The 22056-nt window shown below is 41.2% G+C and overlaps 1 protein-coding gene across 7 annotated transcripts in view; it reads right to left on the bottom strand.

Annotated features, from left to right (window-relative positions):
• Positions 1-22056, bottom strand: part of SPIRE1 (spire type actin nucleation factor 1) — a 215264-nt gene that overhangs the window by 192436 nt on the left and 772 nt on the right. Inside the window, exons 1-2 of one of the 7 annotated variants that reach the window (XM_055102545.1) lie at positions 21362-21877; positions 18095-18151 (exon numbers count right to left, since the gene is read on the bottom strand). The exons of 4 other annotated variants lie outside the window; for them this stretch is intronic. In XM_055102545.1, coding sequence (XP_054958520.1) covers positions 18095-18125 — 31 coding nt within the window. In that variant the 5' untranslated portion in view covers positions 18126-18151; positions 21362-21877. Of the gene's footprint in view, positions 1-1019; positions 1039-18094; positions 18152-21361; positions 21878-22056 lie in introns of those variants that run through there. 2 more of the 7 variants (XM_055102542.1, XM_055102546.1) reach the window with 2 other exon arrangements.

Raw genomic sequence — 22056 nt, 5'->3', positions numbered from 1 at the left:
AAAGGTGAGAAAAAAATGCTTAACTGTAATAAGATCTACAACATATGTACATATTTAATACAGATATATAAATCAATCAAACAAAAACATTTGAAAGTCTTGCTTTCTTTTAAGAAACACCTTAAAATACTTTAAAGGTATTTTAAGTATACCTTAGGAAATCTTAAAAGACTGCAAATATATTTCCAGTTTAAAGATACAGTGATCATTTCAATGAAAGGAATAATGTTTAAATTCATACTTTCTTTAATATATGCTGACTGTTTTCCTTTAATATATGATTAGGCAAAACCATATAATTAATTGAGTAATTTTTCCAACAGAGGCTCACCTAAAGAATAATTAGAACTGAACAATATTTGGCTGCACCAACATTAGTATTTTTCTCCATCACTGATACATAATACCAAAGAACATGAACAATTAATACATTTCTGTCAATGTCGCTGACAAAAACATACTTCTTAAACAAAAACAGCTATTTTAAAGAATCACTTATTAAATAGTTTTAACAAAAAGAACGAATAACACAATTATACAATTAATTATACTGGGTACTAGAAAATTGGGTTTTTTTGGGTTTTTTTTTGTTTTTTTTTTTTGAGAAGCAGTCTCACTCTGTCACCCAGGCTGGAGTGCAGTGATGTGATTTTGGCTCACTGCAACCACCCACTCCCGGGTCCAAGTGATTCTCCCACCTCGGCCTCCTGAGTGAGTAGCTGGGACTACAGGCACCCACCACCATGCCCGGCTAATTTTTGTATTTTTAGTAGAGATGGGGTTTTGCCATGTTGGCCAGGCTGGTCTCGAACTCCTGACCTCAAGTGATCTGCCTGCCTCGGCCTCCCAAAGTGCTGGGATTACAGGCGTGAGCCACCATGCCCGGTCAGTACTAGAAAATTTAATTTCCCCAGACTACACTTAGATTTCACTGACCTAAATTCAAATATGCATTTAGCTCTATACCTTTCCCTCCACCCAATACTATCCTCCCACTTCTTCCTCTCCCCAGCATTTACCCTTACACCTAGCCCACAGTGGTTATTCTATCAGCCTTGTTATTTTTTTAGTACTTAACTAGAATTTCTACGCCTTAGACTCTATTATGACATCACAAAAGAAAAATCACAAATAATAGCTTTTGTATGCTCCCAATTCTTAAAATAAAAAATAAAATTGAAACCGCAATTTCTTATTTGAAATGAGTCGGTTGAAAAAAAAACAAAAACGAAAAAATAAAAGAAGACAACCACAACTCCTCATCTCTTAATGATCCTAATGAGAAACACTGGCTGAAACTGAGACCAGAAAATAAGGGGCCTTAGGTTCTATGAATTAAATTAAAAATTATATATGAGCAATAAAGACTACATGAACATATATATAAAATGAGCTTACTAGCTAAGGGTTTATATGATAGGGTCTGATAAGTATAAGACTTATTTTACTTATATATTTATTTATTGTTACATAAAACTCTACATTCAACAGTGATTTATAACATACATTTTATTTATTTATACATATGATTGTTTGTTCAGACCATTAATGCTTTTGGTAGTTAAGAATACTTAACTCCCATAAAATTGGTAATTAATTTTACTCGGCAAAGTACTACTGGACAGAAACAGCTCAAGGAAGGGTACAGACTGCCTTTCGGCAAACATTTACTGAGAGCCTACTCTGCATGGGGGGAAGAGAGAGAGAGGGAGGAAGAGAGGAGCACTCAGGCAAACTGTAATAGAGAGTAGCCTCTTTAAGAGTCTATGAGTTGGCCAAGTGCAGTGGCTCACGCCTGTAATCCCAGCACTTTGGGAGGCCGAGGCAGACAGATCATGAGGTCAGGAGATTGAGACTATCCTGGCTAACATGGTGAAACCTCATCTCTATTAAAAATACAAAACATTAGCCGGGCGTGGTGGCGAGTGCCTGTAGTCCCAGCTACTCGGGAGGCTGAGGCAGGAGAATGGCATGAACCGGGAGGCAGAGCTTGCAGTGAGCCGAGATTGCGCCAGTGCACTCCAGCCTGGGTGACAGAGTGAGACTCCGTCTCAAAAAAAAAAAAAAAAAAAAAAGAGTATGTGAGTTTACATCTTCAGTAGGATATATTCTGAAGATAAAGAGAATTACAAAGAAATCTAAAAGTTTTTGTAGTACGTTTCTTGTTGGTAGTATAAAATTCTGAAACTATTTTAATGTATTGCAGCAATGAGCACATGAGTAAATACACTGATATTGCTGGGAGTCATGACTTACACTATGGGAGAAGGAATACACAAACCTAACGTGAGAAGAAAAGGAGCCCTGTGCTGGCGAACTGTAACTAGAGATATTACACAACTTCAAAACATTTCCTAGCGCTGCTCATCAAAAGTGGGAGAAACCCATGGGGCACGCCAAGCCCATTCCCCCTCAACAGAATCAGGATTCCTTGGGAAATTGGCTGATTTCAGGGCTGGGACAGGGAAATTACAAGATAAGTCAGGAACATCTTTTTGTACCAGAAAACAATGAAGTGCTTAAAAACAATGATAGAGGAGTGCCAAAAGGGCACAAGAGTCTATAAAATAAGATTTTTTTCAATGACCTGCATTATAAAACTGAAAATGCTGTAAAAGTACTAAAAATTTTTGTGAGAATTCAACAGCTCTTGGTCATTCAATTTGAACTGGTGAGTAACTCACGGTAATATGAAAAGGCTGTAAGTACAAAGTATTTGACCAACTACACAGCTCTGCCATCCAAATTCCTGCTCAAAAGCTAATCTAGGAATCCAAAAATCCCAATCACATGACATCAGAGCTTAAAGGAATCTTGGAAATGATCTTGCTCAATCCATTCATTTTATAGATGAGTAATTTGGCTGGGTGTGGTGTCTCGCGCCTGTAATCCCTGCACTTTGGGAGGCTGAGTTGGGAGGATTGTTTGAGCTCAGGAGTTTGAAACCAGCCTAGGTAACATAGTGAGACCCAGTTTCTATCAAAAATAAAAAATTAGCCACGCATGTTGGCACAAGCCTGTAGTCCCAGCTACTCAGGAAGCTGAGGAAGGAGGATCACTTGAGCCCAGGAGGTCCAGTCTGCAGTGAGCTGTGATAGTGCCACAGCACTCCAGAACAGGTGACAGAACAAGGCCTTGCCTCAGAAACCATTAATTAATTAATTAAAAACAGATGAGTAATCTGAGAGCTCAAGGAGTCAAATGACTTGCACATAATGACACAGAGTTGGTGACAGAGTGAAGAGCACACTCTAAGGCTCCTGATTCCTCCTCATGTATGTTGGTGTGGTTTTCTTATTCTAATCCTCTTGATATGGTTTGGTTCTATGTCCCCACCCAAATCTCATGTTCAATTGTAATTCTCAATGTTAGAGGTGGGGCCTGGTGGGAAGTGATCAGATCATGAGGATGGTTTCTAATGGTGTAGCACCATCCATCCCCTAGTGCTGTCCTGTGATAGCGAGTTATCATGAGATCTGGTTGTTTCAGTCTGTAGCACCTCCTCCTTCCCTCTTTCTTCCTCCTGCTCCAGCCATCCAGGACGTGCTGGCTTCCCCTTCACCTTCTGTGATGACTCTAAGTTTTCTGAGGCCTCCCCAGCCATGCTTCCTGTACAGCCTGCAGAACAGTGATCCAATTAAACCTCTTTTCTTTATAAATTACCCAGTCTCAGGTAGTTCTTTATAGCAATGCAAGAATGGACTAATATATCTCCATTCCCACTTTCAGTGGCTGTTGGGATTGAGGGGAACTGCAGGGGTACTGTCCAGGCTAACTACCATTTCTACTGTTTCTGAGGAATGGGGAAATGCATTCCTCAAAAATTTTTTTTTTTTTTTTGAGACGGAGTCTCGCTCTGTCGCCCAGGCTGGAGTGCAGTGGCATGATCTTGGCTCACTGCAAGTTCTGCCTCCTGGGTTCAGGCATTGCACTGCAGCCTGGGCGAGACAGCGCCACTCCATCTCAAAAAAAAAAATTCTGGGTGAAGTCACAGGATTTGTAAGTTTCAGAGGGATTCATTCCTTAGGTCTGGTGCAGTAAAACAGAAGTGGCCAACCTTTGAAGAAAGACTCAGTACTTCTCAAGTGTAAATCCCTTGATGCTATACCGGTAGTTTCCAATTGAAGAAGGTGTTGTTGAATTGAGGAATGCGGCCGGGCGCAGTGGCTCATACCTGCCATCCGAGCACTTTGGGAGTCCAAGGCAGGTGGATCACGAGGTCAGGAGTTCAAGGCCAGCCTAGCCAAGATGGTGTAACCCCATCTCTACTAAAAATACAAAAATTAGCTGTGCATGGTGGCGGGTGCCTATAATCCCAGCTACACGGGAGACTGAGGCAGAGAATTGCTTGAACCCAGGAGGCAGAGGTTGCAGTGAGCAGAGATCACGCCACTGCACTTCCAGCCTGGGTGAAAGAATGAGACTCCATCTCAAAAAAAATAAAAAATAAAAAATAAAAAATAAATAAATAAATAAATAAAAATAAAAAAAAGAAAGGCTGAGGTGGGAGAATGGCTTAAGCCCAGGAGGCAGGCAATGAGCTGAGATGGTACCACTGCACTCCAGCCTGGGCAACAGAGCCAGACATTGTCTTTAAAAAAAAAAAAAAAATTTATTAGACGAGTCCCCTTATGTCCCAGGAAACAGAAAAGCCTATGCCTTCCTATAAACTGACACAGAATGGCTTTACGAAACAAACTAGTCCTGATATAAAATGTCTGTCATAAAGAATTCATAACTAAGGCAACACTGTCATCTTCAGCAGACATTTTAAATCTTAAATATTGATAATCAGATCATTTCACCATGGGTCTGCTCAGAGAATGCAAATAATACTTTCAAATTAAGGTAGCTACTTATCTTTAAAGTAGAAACCTCAGCATATGGCTGACTTATCATGCAGTCACATTATCAATATGATTCAAACTAGCTGAATAAGTAAAAGGCAAACTATACCTACCAAAAAAACAGAATTTCTGGAACTTTTAAGATAAATGGTTCTCAGAATTATTCTCCAGCTTTTTACTATGTGACCAAATTCTAGACAATGTTTCAGTCCCTCTAACCATGTGAAATTATGTTCTTTTTCATGCTAAAACTGAGATACCAATGAATACACCCTGCTCTCGTGCCAGCATACCTCTGCCGCCTTCATTTGTTCAGTAAATATTTATTCACCACCTACTAAGTACTACTCATAAGCACTGATGACACACTGTCATAGTAAACAAGCTAGACACAGTTCTTGCCTCATAAGGCTTACATTTTATTGAACACAGCCCCAAAAAAGTAATCAAACAAAACAGAACTCGTGATAAATGGATCCAAAAGGGAGAGAAAGTAACAGAAATGACCCCATTTGGGGTGGTCAGGTAAGATTCCTCCAAAAGATGATATTTAAATAGAGACCTTGAAGCTGGGTAGAACCAACAGGAGGGCGGGAAGAAGAATCTGTTCCGGAAGCAGGAGGTGGCGTGTGACAGGCCCGGGAAGTGTTTGGTGGATGAGTAACATAAACTGTGTTTAGACAGGCAGGGGGCAGATCACATAGGCTTGTAAGGATAGTATGAGGAGTTCAGATTTGACTTTAAGGAAAATGGGAAGCTATTGAAGGATACCAGGCAAGAGGGTCAGCTGCGTCCAGGTAGTTTCCAGGTCAGTCTTGCTATAATGTGAAGAATGTAGTGGAGACAGCCAGATGGAAAGCTCAAGGCCAGCGAGGAGGCTACTATCATTGTACTGCAGCACTACACGCGGGTGGCCAGGCAGGGCGATGGCAGTAATGAGGGTGAAAAGGAGAGGGTTCATGAAATAATTTGGAAGTAGAACAGGATTTGCTAATGGACTGACAAACAACATCCTGAACATGCTCCATGTTTTCAAGAATAATATTCTCAAACATTTGACCAAAACTGATCAACAACAACCATTAGTTTAAGAACTATAATACTTTTATTAAGAAAGGAGTTTGTTAAATATGCTTCTGGGACAATTTTTGTATTATTACTAGGAAAAAAAAACCATAGTGTTGTAGTTAACAGGCTGAAATTTAGCAATAAAAAAATTTCTACAGCCTAATCATACCTGAATTTCTTTTTTTTTTTTTTTTTGAGATGGAGTCTCACTCTGTCGCCAGTCTAGAGTGCAGTGGCACGATCTTGGCTTACTACAACCTCCGTCTCCAGGGTTCAAGCGATTCTCCTGCCTCAGCCTCCCAAGTCGCTGGGACTACAGGCACGCACTACCATGCCCAGCTAATGTTTGTATTTTTAGTAGAGACGGGGTTTCACCATGTTGGCCAGGATGGTCTTGATCTCTTGACCTCATGATCCGCCCACCTCAGCCTCCCAAAGTGCTGGGATTACAGGCGTGAGCCACCACACCCAGCCTCATACCTGAATTTCTAAAGTGCAGCGGCCACTGAGGACCTGGAATCAATGAACAGAACTTCAAAAGTTAGGACAGTGAAACTACGTATTTATTAGCTTAAACCAATTTCCCCCAACAAAATCATCTTTGCCAGGTTGCATTTTAAGGGAAAAAAGAATGTTATACTTTTTTGTCTTTTTTTTTTTTTTTTGAGACGGAGTCTTGCTCTGTCGCCCAGGCTGGAGTGCAGTGCACGATCTTGGCTCACTACAACCTCCGCCTCCCAGGTTCAAGCAATTCTCCTGCCTCAGCCTCCTGAGTAGCTGGGACTACAGGCACGCACCACCACGCCCAGCTAATTTTTGTATTTTTAGTAGAAATGGGATTTCACCATGTTAGCCAGGATGGTCTCAATCTCCTGACCTTCTGATCCGCCCGCCTCAGCGTGAATGTTATGGATTTGATACAAAAAACAGTCAGGGACATGACCTCTAATTTTAAATATCACTCATGGAAAAAGCATTCATCTGTTCATTCACCAACAATACGTTTGTGTGACAGGCACTCTCCAGAACTTGCATCTTCTTCCTTGAGATTATCTGACCCCCACCCACAGACTCTGCCCCAAGCCAGGCTCTAGGACTTTCAGCCTCCAATCACCTTTGCCATAAATGTGACTTCTATCCTAATTCAGAAATGGAAGCTCCCACTTTATTTTTGACATAGACTATACTTTGCTTCCTAGATTTGTAACTAAATCCCTTACCTTTCAAAAAAATGACAGCCTTGGATTGTTATTACCAGTCACCTTCCCAGGGACTAGAGTCTCCCCTTGGACCTAGTATCAGTGATTAAAACCTGCCACAAAATTTGGATATTATCTTTTATCTATTTTATGTAACCTGGCAACACTGGAAGCTTGCAGAGCAAATAAGTTTCATCTCTAGTGCCAATTCTGAATAACAGTGGCTGTCTAGAACGTCATCTTCAGAAGTATTCTGATGGCAAGTACAGGATAGGAGGTGCCCAGGACTATTTAGAAATGGTCTCACTCATAAGTGGGAGTTGAACAATGAGAACACATGGACACAGGGAGGGAAACAACACACACCAGGGCCTGTCAGGGATGGCGGGGGAAAGGGGAGGAAGAGCATTAGGACAAATACCTAATGCCTGCGGGGCTTAAAACCTAGATCACGGGTTGACAGGTGCGGCAAACCAGCATGGCACATGTATACCTATGTAACAAACCTGCACATTCTGCACATGTATCCTGGAACTTAAAGTAAAATTTTAAAAAAGAAGAAGAAGAAGAAATGCTGCCATAGGAATAGAAGACATAATATTTGTATTTAAAGAATAGTACTGTATTCATAAGTATAATAAAAATGTGTAACTTACAAAACTCATTACAAAAAGATATTTCTTGACTATGTATAGTATATGTAGTAAAGGTTAAATAGCTAAAAATGTTTAAATGTTTATACATAAATAGCTAAAAATGTTTATAGCCTGGAGCCACATTTCTGACACTCCTGTGTTGGAAGACAGGGACAATGAAAGTCAAAGTACTTTTTGTAAACTGGGTTGATTTGGATTAAACTTTTCCCTAGTAACAGCAATTCAAACATTGCTTAAACTTCACAAGCTCAAAAATACATAGACATATCACTAGATTTTAGGAAGGAGAACTTGGAGGGGAACCTCCCCAAGCCAAATCATAAACAAAGAGTTCTAGCAGGTGACAATCCCAAATGTTCTAGTATTCCCTATCAATTGAAGAGTTCTGGTTTTCATGCATTTCATACACACATCTGTGTCCATTCTCTTTAGAATCTCCTGCCCGTCTGTGGCATCTGAGTATGAGACAACCTAGCCAACAAGAGCCCTGCAGAGAGGCATCCCAGGAACTTCTATCTTCCAAGCCCTAACTCCCTTTAGTTATATCACAACTCTACCATCCATATCCACTTACCCAAATGTGTTACTTTCCCTCTGTCAAGATTTGGGAGATCTGATTTAAAAACTATAAAAACAACATAGGCTTGACATAGACTACACTTTGCCATTTTTAGCTATTTAACCTTTACTATAAACATTTTTAGCTATTTAACCTTTACTACATATACTATATATAGTCAAGAAATATTTTTGTAATGAGTTTTGTAAGTTACACATTTTTATTATACTTATGAATACAGTACTATTCTTTAAATATAAATATAATGAAAAGATCATTAATTAAAGAAGAAAGTCAAGCTGAGCACTGTGACTCACATCTATAATCCCAGCACTTTGGAAGGCTGGGGGTGGGGGCGCGAATCATTTGAGGTCAGGAGTTTGAGACCAGCCTGGCCAACATGGTGAAACCCTGTCTCACCCAAAAAAAAAAAAAATTAGCTGGGCATGGTGGCACATGCCTGTAGTCTCAGCTACTCGGGAGGCTGAGGAGGGAGAATCGCTTGAACAAAGGAGGCGGAGGTTGCAGTGAGTTGAGATCGAGCCACTGCACTCCAGCCTAGGTGACAGAGGGAAACTCCAACTCAAAAAAAAAAAAAAAAAAAAAAGGTCAGGGTTAGGGGGCAACTATCATTAATTTAAGGAACTTAACAATTTCCCATCAAAAACATTTAAGTTTATACACATCAGGCAATACAACAGTTCAAATATTTCATCTAAACTATGGCTTATCTTACAGGTCTCAGATGAAATTTGTTCCAAGAGTTTATAGGGAAAGTTATAGTTACATTGTTTTATTATTTACATAAATAAGCCCTCCTATACTCCCCAAAGGATTGAAAGAAGCTAAATTAAATGATCAATAAATGAGTATCAAACAAGTCAGAAAGTGGCAAAAGAAGGAAAAAACCAAATTCAAGATAATATAAAATATATGGAAATCCATAAAAAATATAAACGGTGGTCAAGCACTAATTACCTTTCCCTGATAATCTGCAAGTAACCCTCCATAGTCCATTCTAAAAACCTGGTGGAGCAGCTAAGGCAACAAAGGTCTAATCACATTATGGACACCCACATTTCAAATTTTTTCAACCTCAAGAATCATTTTATAGACTTCCAAACATATTTAATATTGTTTTAGAACTTCTTTATCAATCTTGACTCAAATAATTTGGAAGTATTCATCTTTTTACAAAGGATAGCAATGGCTCAGTAAAAATGTATTTGTGCAGTACATACAAGGTAACAAAATGCCCCCACATATATTTCTTCATTTGAGTCTCATAACAATTTCACAAGAAGGGCTGGACAAATATTACTTCCATTTTACAAATAAAGAAAGAGAGTGGCCGGGCACCATGGCTCACACATGTACATGTAACCCCAGTACTTTGGGAGGCCAAGGCAGGTAGATGTCTTGAGTCCAGGAGTTCAAGACCAGCCTGGGGAACCTGGCAAAACCTGGTCTCCGCACACACACACAAAAGAATAAAAGAAAAAAAAATAAGACAGTATCAGCATCAGAAATAGTTAAATGGCTTGCCTGAGGTCATAGCTATTCAATAGTAAGCATCAGAGCCAAAAGAATCGAAACTGCATCTTCTGTAGCCAGCTCTTAGTTCTCTCCATGTTATGGTGTGACATTCAACAGCTGATTTGCAACTATCTGGAAGGCAGCAAAGGAGCTTGGTGGGAATCAACATGACTCCACAGGAAAAAATATTTTCCAGGCCAATTTAATTTCCAACAAGTATAAACCATCATCTATCTTCCCACCCTAACCTGCCCCTCCTGCCTACCCTGTCACCCAAGCACCCAGGCAAGAAGTCAGAGCCTTTGAACAATCCTTCCTCTTTCTCACCCACACATAAAAAGTGGAAGAGCTATACCATGTCCTATTTCCTAAATCACTCTCAATCTGATTCTTTCTCTCCATTTCTACTACCCTAATTCAGACCTCCATCATCTCCTGTTTGAACAGCCATAACACTCCTAACTGGTTTAGCAACTTAAAGGCTACAAAGATCTAAAGATAGTATAAAATGCCTACTGGTGTCTTTGCCCTCCATTTTACCCAATTCAATACATCTACAAAGCCCCTACATTTATCTTTCTAAAAAGAGTAATCTGCTTACATCATTTTCCTGCTTAAAACCCTTCCATGGCTCTCCACTGCCTGTACAGACTATAAATACACACTCGACCATGTGGCTGGCACAAAGTCCTTCATCATGTGATCCCAGCCAACGTGCCTTTCCAGCCCTTCTTACTCCCCCGACTCCACACATCCTCCGCTCCAGGCACAGGGAACACCCACTACAAAGAAGACAAACAGGTTTAACCTCACGTGCCAACTCCAAATAATTAGTAGTGGCCACCTGAAGCATCCTGTTGAGAACTCTTGGGGCTGCTTATAAATTCGGCAGCAAAAAATGCGGTAACTGATTAGCAGTTATATGCTTTCGGCATGGGGAAGTGGGTGGCAGCACAAACGCCGCACTTGCCATCCATGTACTGCTGCTCTCTGAGTACCATATAACATCCTCCACATCTCCAAGCCTTTCCACTTGCTGCTGCTGCTGCTGCCTCACATAGTCTTCCTTTTAGGCTACAGCCCCATCCTGGAGACCTCCAGAAACCAGATCTCTGTAACACTCGCCTACTGTCACCAGGCAGGGTCAGCCACTCTCTTCTCTGGGCTCTCATAGTTTTCTAAACATCTTTATTATTTTAAAATTATTGCACTGTACTGTGTTAGTTTCTCCATCTATGAGCTTCTTGAAGGTATGAGTGCAGTTTATCCCTCTTTGTATCGTCAACATCTGGCACAGTGCACTTAGAAGGCACTCAAATATTGGTGAAATGAATACATGAAATCATGTAATGGGAATATCGCTAACATGGTATTTTCACTAAAAATCCAGGAAGACATGACCAAACCCTGGGACCAGGCAACCTATAGGGATTGTTAGTGACATTCTAGCACTACCCTCCAATTATCTCTATTTATATTTTTATCTCTCCGAAATACAAGATATTAAAGGAATATACTAGATAGGAACTTAACTTCTAATTAAATTAAGGGATGGGAGAGAAAATGGGAAATATGACAGAAAAAGACCACAGACTCCATTTAAAAAAATTTATTAGGCCCGGCGCAGTGGTTCACACCTGTAATCCCAGCACTTTGGGAGACGGAGGCGGGTGGATCACTTGAAATCTGGAATTTGAGACCAGCCTGATCAACATAGTGAAACTCTGCCTCTGCTAAAAATACAAAATTAGCCAGGCGTGGTGGTGCATGCCTGTAATCTCAGCTACCATGGAGGCTGAGGCAGGAGAATCGCTTGAACCCAGAAGGTGGAGGCTGCAGTTAGCCAAGATCGCAGGATTGCCCTCCAGCCTGGGCAACAAGAGCAAAACTCCGACTCAAAAAAAAAAAAAAAAAAAAAAGCATTAGCACAATTAGTATAAAAAGACCTAAGAGTCACAGTTTTCAGAAGCCAGCAGTTTGGTATTATTAGGAATATAACCCCTCCATATACCTAATCGAATCCTTTTTAAATTTATACTAATGTCTCATATCAGTTTTAATTTTAAAAGTTTGTGAGATACAATCACTTTGGAAAATTTCTGGCAATATCTACTTATGCTGACCATACATCATGAATTAGCAATTGCACTTTTAGAAACATATTCAACAAAAATGCTACATTTGCTCACCAAAAGACACGTGCAGTAATGTTCACAGTGGCATTATTCATACTATCCAGTAAGTCGATATTTGAAACCCAAATATCCATCTAGAGTTTGAACATCAAAAATAAACTCTTTAACATTTCTTCTTCTATATTAAAAACAGGCCAGGTGCAGTGGATCACACCTGTAATCCCAACACTGTGGGAAGTTGAGGCAGGAAGATCACTTGAATGGGGTTCAAGACCAGCCTGGGCAATATAGTGACAGACCCTGTCTCTACAAAAAAATAACAAAAAAATTAGCCAGGAGTGGTGGTGTGCATTTATAGTCCCAGCTACTCAGGAGGCTGAGGTGGAAGGATCACCTGTACCCAGAAGTTCAAAGTTACAGAGAGCTATGATCACATCACTGCACTCCCGCCTGGGCAACAGAGCAAAACTACAACTTTAAAAAATAAATAAAAACAAAACAATAAGCAACAAGCATACCCAGTGCTAAGATCATGGTTTCTAAACACCATTCTCCAATAAAAGAAAACAAGAGCTCCCTGGAAATATGGGTGACTCTAGGGCTGGGGCAGGAAACATATAAGATGATCCTTGAAACATCTTGCAGTGCCAGAAAGCAAGGACGTGCTCCACCAGACAGAAGGAGGGCTGCATATCAAAGGAACACAGGAGCCAAGCCTAAGGAGCAATCAATGGCCACAGCGGGAACAATCTGAGCAACAAAACAACCAAAGTACAAAATACATGTCAATCCAGACTGATATAAACAAATGATTGAATATGTAAGTAAATGGAGGAGAAGGCACAAATCTTCTTCACAGATTTCAAAATAACTCTAAGAAGATATTCACATCTCCAGGAGGTGGTTTAATTACCTGGCCCTATCCTTGAATGCAGGCTGGAATTAATGACTCCTTTCTAAAGAACAACATATTTAAAAAAAGGTAAAAATAGTAACTTTTTAGTGGAGAAACCTGACAACACTGTCTTAATCAAGTGTCCAGGTTATCATAACCACTGATGTCACATGGTTATCATGTGCCCCAATATGATGTGATCAGGGGGAGCCCTTCACCTCGCTGGTATTCTTCCCCCAAAACTATAACCCAGTCTAGCCATAAAAATACCAGGCAAGTCCAAATGGAGGGACATTTTACAAAACAGCTGACCAGTACTTGCCAAGACTGTCAAGATCATGATAAACTGTCACAGACCAGAAGAAACTAAGGAGATATGATGACTAAATGCAATATGGTATCTCGAATGGGATTTCTGCAATAGAAAAAGGACACTAAGGCCGAGCACAGTGGCTCACACCTGTAATCCCAGCACTTTGGGAGGCCGAGGCAGACGGATCACCTGAGGTCAGGAGTTTGAGACCAGCCTGACCAACATGGAGAAACTCCGTCTCTACTAAAAATACAAAATTACCCAGGTGTGGTGGCAGGTGCCTGTAAATCCCAGCTACTCGGGAGGCTGAGGCAGGAGAATCCCTTGAACCCAGGAGGTAGAGGTTATGGTGAGCCAAGATCACGCCATTGCACTCCAGCCTGGACAAGAAGAGCAAAACTCCGTCTCAAAAAAAAAAAAAGAAAAAGGACATTAATAGAAAAACTGGGGAAACCCAAATGAAGTCTGGAGTTTAGTTAATAGCAATGCATCAATGTTGTTTTTTTAGTTTTGACAAATATACCACAAGAATATAAAATGTTAACATTTAGGAGAACTGGGTGAGGGGCAAATAAGAATTAGCTGCATTCTCTTTTCAACTTTTCTGTAAATCTAAAATTATCCCAAAATAAAAAGTTTGGTCAGGCACAGTGGCTCACACCTGCAATTTCAGCACTTTGTAAGACTGAGGCAGGTGGATCATTTGAGGTCAGGAGTTCAAGAGCAGTCTGGGCAACATTTTTCTCCACTAAAAAATAAAAATAAAAAATTAGCCAGAAGTGGCAGCACACACCTGTGGTCCCAGCTACTTGGGAGGCTGAGGTAGGAAGACTGCTTGAACCCAGGAGCCGGGGACTGCAGTGAGCTATGATCATACTACTGCACTCCAGCCTGAGCAAGAGAGAAAGACCCTGTCTCTTAAAAAAAATTTTTTTTGACTAAAAATTCCCACTACATTTGGTAACTCAATATTTCCTTCATAGTTTTAAACAAATATCTGAAAGAAGTTATTTTCCTTTTTTCTACTTAGCCAACAAGAAGTAAAAGGGAAATACATACAGCTCTAATGACACTGTTATGAAAGCAGGATGAGAACTGCTGTTATTTTATAGGACCAATGATACAGGAGAGTGAATCTGACCTTCCATATATAACAAGCAGAGTGCAACTCATCATCTCTTATCAACATATAGTTCTTGGTAGCTCAATGATTTTTTTCTTCTAAAGTTTAGTCAAAACTCTTAGTGAGGCCAATGGTTTCCTAAGAGTTCTAACTTACTTGAGGGCTAATATCTGTAGATGACTAAATTCTTTCTACTGTTTCCCTCTGCAAAAGTAGAAACACAGATACAAAACCACAAATACATTATTCCAAAATTTCTCCCCAAAACTCTTGTGACCCCTCTCTTATAACCCAACACACGTAGAAATATATTGCATGGTAAATTGGAACCAAAAGTGACAGTAGGTCAGGTTTGGTGGCTCACGCCTGTAATCCCAGCACTTTGGGAGACAAAGGCAGGCAGGTACTTGAGGCCAAGAGTTTGAGACCAGCATGATCAATATGGAAAAACCCTGTCTCTACTAAAAATACAAAAATTAGCCAGGCGCAGCGGCATGTGCATGTAATCCCAGCTATTTGGGAGGCTGAGGTGCGAGAATTGCTTGAACCTGGGAGGCGAAGGTTGCAGTGACCCGAGCTCGTGCCACTGCACTCCAGCCTGGGCAAAAGACTAAGACTCTGTCCCAAAAAAAATAAATAAACAAATAAATAAAAGTGACAGCAGGCCAGGCATGGTGGCTCATGCCTGCAATTCCAGCACTTTGGTAGGCCAAGGTGGGCAAATCACTTGAGCCCAGAAGTTCCAAACAAAACTAGGCAACATGGCAAAATCTCTGTCTCTAAAAAACGATATAAAAATTACCCAGGCATGGGCCAAGTGGTGGTGGTGGCTCACATCTATAATCCCAGCACTTTGGGAGGCCAAGGCGGGCAGATCATGAGGTCAGGAGTTCGAGACCATCCCGGCTAATATGGTGAAACCCCGTCTCTACTAAAAATACAAAAAATTAGCTGGGCGTGATGGCACATGCCTGTAGTCCCAGCTACTCGGGAGGCTGAGGCAGGAGAATCGCTTGAACCCGGGAGCCAGAGGTTGCAGTAAGCCGAGATCACGCTGCTGCACTCCAGCCTGGTGACAGAGCAAGACTCCGTCTCAAAAAAAAAAAAAAAAAAAATTACCCAGGCATGGTGACACATGCCTGTAGTCCCAGCTACTCGGGAGGCTGAGGTGGGAGGATTGCTTGAATCTGGGAGGTCAAAGCTGCAGTGAGCCGATCAAGCCACTGCACTACAGCCTGGGTGACAAAGCGAGACCCTGTCTCAAAAAAAAAAAAAAAAAGTGATAGCAATCTTATCCAATTACAGCTAAAATCTTAATTTTGCAAATGAACATCTAAACTTACTGTTAAGGCTCCTCCCACTCACTTAGAAGGGGCCTGTGTAAATGAAGGGACTTGAAGTTTAAGCTGCATTAGATTCATGGTAAATTCACCACTGTGTTTCTGTTTTGTCTTCTTTAATGACTAGAACTATTTACCCTTACATCACCCATGTAAAACTAGAACACTACTTGTACATAGTAGGAACTCAAAGCATATTTGTTAGATTGAATTAACCTGACATATTTGAACTTATTATTCAAAGAGAACAATTTTTATCTATTACTGTAACTGATAAGGCATTTCACCAATCTCTAATTCTACCATTCACCCCCACTACCTACTCTGGAAACCTACACATATACTTCATATATTCCTTTCCTTTAATGATCAGGATGGGAACACAAGAAATACAGAAAGAGCGGACCAAAAAAAATGTTTTTAAACATTTTTTTGCTGGGTGCGGTGGCTCACGCCTGTAATCCCAGCACTTTGGGAGGCTGAGGTGGGTGGATCACAAGGTCAGGAGATGTAGACCATTCTGGCCAACATGGTGAAACCCCGTGTCTACTAAAAATACAAAAATTAGCCGAGCGTGGTGGCGGGCGCCTGTAGTCCCAGCTACTCAGGAGGCTGAGGCAGGAGAATCGCTTGAACCCAGGAAGCGGAGGGTGCAGTGAGCCGAGATCACGCCACTGCCTCCAGCCTGAGCAACAGAGCGAGACTCCATCTCAAAAAAACAAAAACAAAAACAACATATTTTTTCACTATTTCAACCTTTTCCACAAATATTCTCTCTTTAAAATCAAATAGGATTTTATGCCAAGACGATCTTCCCCTCCAAATTAGCATGAACCTTGCTGAGAAGCTTGACTGATCGTATCCTCATTTCAAAACCCAAACAAAGCCTGAATGTTCCCTATACCAAGAAACCATTCTCAAGGGATCCCTTTATTAGTATGCACACAGGCATTCATTGTTCCTTTCAGGAAAACCTTCTACCAACCTTAAGATTATTTTAAATCAACATATGGCCATAATTTTTAAACGATTCTTTATACATCTAAACTAAAGGTACATCAAAAATTTTGAAACCAAAAGTTAAAATAAATGATTGTTGTCAGACGGGTATTTAAGTCCTGAAAGACTGTGAGACCACACATGATTCTAATCTCTAAAACTACTGCTATTAATAATTCTTTGTGGCATCCCAGAAAAGCAAATGCTTTTTAACCATGTGAAGATCTAGACTATAACCTAAACTGCATCAGTTACTACTTTCTAAAGACCCTGTATACCAAAATGTGCTCTAATTGTCAGTCAGGTATATACTTATGAGTTATACAAAGAGCCTGCGTGTCTTTAACCCCTTAATTAAGGGTGTGAAAGTTAAAACTTCATCAACTTGTACCTAATAAACTTTCCCAAGCAACAAAGTCTTATTATTACAACTGCATAAACACTGGAGAAAATAAAATGTTAAATAAGCCACCAAACAAGAATCATAAACTCTCTTGATTCTACGCAATCTATCCTCCTGTCATCACAGAAATACTTCTTAACCACACTGCTCATTTTAAGACGTTATACATAATTTAATCTTTTTACTTTCAAGAGATCCTCTAAAGAGCTAGTCTTTCCTTTTTCTTGAATTTATCTTCTTGGGTCCTATATCACACTACTTTTATGGCCATGCTAGCAATTTGGCTCTAAGTTTTACCTGAATGCTAAATAAACTCACTAATTCTTCATTTTTTTCCTTCATTGGTCTCCAGCCTCTGACACATTTCAACATTTTTCTATTTTTCTTATAGCATATTTCTATTTATTTCATTCAAACTGAATCTAACCATTCTCAGATGTATCAATACTGTTAAAAGTAAAAAAGAATTAAAATCAATTACTACCACATTCAGTCCCCTAAAAAGTCAGTAAAGCCTATGAAGTACTATTTCTTCTAAAAGGACTAAATGGAGTGATACTGCTGGTACTGGCAAGAACCAGTACGACTCATTCAGCTCAACAACAGAGTGACAATGGCCTGTAGAAGGATTCACTCACTTGAGGATTACAGCCAGAATCCACTTCTCTACCCTGAACACAATCCTGGGCACCACCTGCTAGAGCAGTGGTTCTCAACTGGGACGATTTTGCACCCTAGGGAATATTTGGCAATGGACAGAGACTTTTTTAATGTCACAATTGCAGGGGAGGGGCCTACTGGCATCCAGTGTTAGAGATCAGATCACGGATGCTGCACACAACAGCCACCACAACAAAGTATTACTCAGCCAAAAATGCCGACAGTGCCAGTTAAGAAACTCTGACCTTGACATTTACCCCAATTCTTGGTAAAAACATAAAACAGATGGACTAGAGACAGTATAGTGGTGAGAAAGGACCACAGGATTAGAGGAAGAAGGAAACTAAAACCTACTGAGTACCTGCTATACAGCAAGTCTTGCCACTTGACATGTATTATCCTCACTTATGCCCCAATCCTGTGAAAACAACAATATATTCTGATTTTACACACAAGGCTAGACTCAGGGGGATTGGGGAACTTACTCACTGTCACTTATCTAAGGGGAAGAATCACAAAACAAATTCAAACCAAATGTTTCATTCCACAACACTACTAAGCCTAGACACTAAAAGACCAAGATTTGATTCAAAGAGTTACTAATCACTTAACTTCCCTAAACGTCCATTTAGAAAATATATCAGGCCGGGCGTGGTGGCTTACACCTGTAATCCCAGCACTTTGGGAGGCCAAGGCTGGTGGATCACTGAGGTCGGGAGTTCGTGACCAGCCTGGGCAACATGGGAAAACCCCGTCTCTACTAAAAATACAAAATTAGCCAGGCGTGGTAGTGCATGTCTGGAATACCAGCTACTCGGGAGGCTGAGCCAGGAGAATCTTTTGAACCCGGGAGGCGGAAGTGGCAGTGAGCCAAGATTGCGCCATTGCACTCCAGCCTGGGCAACAAGAGCAAAACTCCGTCTCAAAAAAAAAAAAAGAAAGAAAGAAACAGAAATCAATGGATGTGAAAACATAAATGTTGCAGATTGCTAACTACATATAATCATGATAAATACAATGAAAAAGAAAGTGTGGCCAGGCACCGTGGCTCACTTCTGTAATCCCAGCACTGTGGGAGGCTGAGGCGGGTGGATCACCTGAGGTCAGGAGTTTGAGACCAGCTCAGCCAACATGGTGAAAACCCATCTCTACTAAAAATACAAAAATTAGCTGGGCATGGTGGTACACACCTGTAATCCCAGCTACTTGGGAGGCTGAGGTAGGAGAATTGCTTGAACCCTGGAAGCGGAGGTTGCAGTCAGCCGAGACTGCACCACTGCACTCCAGCCTGGGCGACAAAGTGAGACTCCATCTCAAAAAAAAAAAAAAAAAAATTTGGCTGGGCACGGTGGCTCATGCCTGTAATCCCAGCACTTTGGGAGGCCAAGACGGGCGGATCATGAGGTCAGGAGATCGAGACCATCCTGGCTAACATGGTGAAACCCCATCTCTACTAAAAATACAAAAAAATTAGCCGGGCATGGTGGCAGGCATCTTTAGTCCCAGCTACTCGGGAGGCTGAGGTAGGAGAATGGCATGCACCTGGGAGGCGGAGCTTGCAAGCTTGCAGTGAGCTGAGATCGCGCCACCACACTCCAGCCTGGGCGACTGAGCGAGACTCCATCTCAAAAAAAAAAAAATTATTTTTACTTATTTTCCCCAACTCTTCCCTACAATGGAAGTCTCATGAATACAAACGTTCCTTAAAACAGAAAAGAGAAGTCAGGTGCGGTGGCTCACGCCTGCAATCCCAGCACTTTGGGAGGCCAAGGCAGGCGGATCATGAGGTCAAGAGATCAAGACCATCCTGGCCAACATGGTGAAACCCCATTTCTACCAAAAATACAAAAATTAGCTGGGCGTGGTGGCACGCGCCTGTAGTCCCAGCTAATCGGGAGGCTGAGGCAAGAGAATCACTTGAACCCAGGAGGCAGGGGTTGCAGTGAGCCGAGACTGTGCTACAGCACTCCAGCCTGGCAACAGAGGGAGACTCCATCTCAAAAAAAAAAAAAAGAAAAGAAAAGAAAAGAAAAAGAAAAGAGAGACTGGGCAAGGTGGGTTACACCTGTAACCCCAGCACTTTGGCAGGCCAAGGCAGTTGGATCACTTAAGCCCAGGAGTTCCAGGCTGCAATGAGCTATGACTACACCACTGCACTCCAGCCTTTAGCAGCCTGGGCAATACAGCAAGACCCTGTCAAAAAAAAAAAAGAAAAGAAAAGAAAAAGAGAGAGAGAGAAAGAGAAAGAAAGAAAGAGAGAGAAAGAAAGAAAGAAGGAATAGAATTTTTAAGTGTGCACACCACCAAATTATTCATCAAGTGTAAGAATCAAGATAAAATCTTCAGAAGACTGTGTATCTTCCTGAGCCATGCAACTATTCTTAAATCCAATGAGGAAATAAACTAATATTTTAGTATGAACGTCTTAAATAATTTTAGGCAACAGAAAATGCTCAAGTCTCTATCAACAACTTTGATTAGGCCTTCTCCATAACTGGTAGCGCAGGTCATGAGCAGAACTGAGAAAGAGAATTATAAACCTATTGAGAATTGTGGAGAACAACTCCACTCACTATTTTCTCCATAAAGGCAGTTTATTACACTGAGATCAACATGTTATCACTCACACTAGTGATGTAAAAAATAATCCATTTCAACATAAGATTCAGACCAAAAAAAAAAAAAGAAAAAACCCATCCACGAGAATCTATCAATCTTTGACAACAAAACTATTTTGGGATTAAATTTAAGTGACAAGACAATGTAAACTGGGGGCTTGTTCTCTCCGGAAATCACCACTACCAATGCTGCTTCTAAAAGCAGGCTGCACACAACCATTTTTCCTCTGGAAATAGCTAAATCCCAAGGCACGATATTGCTGTATTTTTTTTTGAGACGGGGTCTCGCTCTGTCACCCAGGCTGGAGTGCAGTGGCGCGATCTCAGCTCACTACAGCCTCCACCTCCCAGGTTCAAGCAATTCTCCCACCTCAGCCTCCCGAGTAGCTGGTATTCCAGGGGCACAACACCACGCCCGGCTAATTTTTGTATTTTTAGTAGAGACGGGGTTTCACCATGTTGGCCAGGCTGGTCTCGAACTCCTGACCTCAGGTGATCCACCTGCCTCGGCATCCCAAAGTGCTGGGATTACAGGCTTAAGCCACCGCACCTGGCAGACATTGCTGTATTTTATAAATGTATCTTTTGTACCATTTAATACACTATAAATTATAATTTCAAGTATTTCCCACTAAGATTAAGTCCAAGTTTAAAAGCAATAAGCCCATCAAAGAAACAAAAATGCTATTTGAAATAGTTTCAAAAGAACAATTAAAAAGATGGCTTTAAATAAAAAATCGTTTACCTGACGCTAAAAAATAAAAGATAAAAGCATGTAAATAAAAATGTGTTTACCTGACACTAAAAAATAAAAGTTAAAAACATGTTCTGGTGGAACTGAAAGAATAACTATAACCTTGAATATTGTTTTAATCAAGTTAGACAAGGGTTTTCATTAAATGTCATTTTACTAATTCGAAATTACATCTTTCACCTTAAGCATTTTGACATTTCCATCAACTTTCTAAAAGTGAGGGTAGATTGTTTTTCTATGTTTTTAATAGACTTGCCTCTCAAAAGAATGAATTAGATAAAAACTGATGGGAGAAACCTTTTCTCAACCTCCTCCTCCTCTTCAATGAGCATCTGAGTAAACCCTGGCTATAAATTACTGTTTAGGTCATAATCCTGAAAATTTTACATTAGACAATGACGTAACTAAGGCCCATTTTCTCTTTGTATCCGGACATCCTGTCAACTTTTTACTTTACAAGCCTGTTTTTCATCACAACAAATTTTCACATACAGGAATGCAATCAGTATTTTCTAACGTCCAGGAGCCAAAAATCACTATTTAGTCTATTTTTCCATTTCTCCCCAAAGAGCAGAATTCTCACGGTTCAGAATCATCTTTACATTTCCGAACCGAGGAAAGGCTGTCTAACGTGGAATACTGCTAGTTTCCCGTGAGGAGTGCGGTGTTTCCGACAGCGGCACTGAGGATCCGTGCGGAGCCCCCGCGTGAAGCCTGCGATGCCCTCCCCACCCCGTGAACCCGGCCGTGTGTCAGCAGCCACGGCGTGAGGCGCACAGGCCGCTGGCCCGGAGCAGGGCCCAGCCCACCGCTCCCAAACGCGCCGCGGGCAGCTGTCGCGCGGGCAGCACAATGACGAGCGCCCCGCGGCCCGCAGGCCCAGGCCCACCCAGGGCCGCCCCAACGCCCTCCGCACAGCGGATTTGCGCCGTCGCCCGCCACGAGGCTCTG

This window comes from Pan paniscus, chromosome 17, assembly GCF_029289425.2.
Source record: "Pan paniscus chromosome 17, NHGRI_mPanPan1-v2.0_pri, whole genome shotgun sequence".
Taxonomy (NCBI): domain Eukaryota; kingdom Metazoa; phylum Chordata; class Mammalia; order Primates; family Hominidae; genus Pan; species Pan paniscus.
This window is presented reverse-complemented; position numbering and strand designations above follow the sequence as displayed.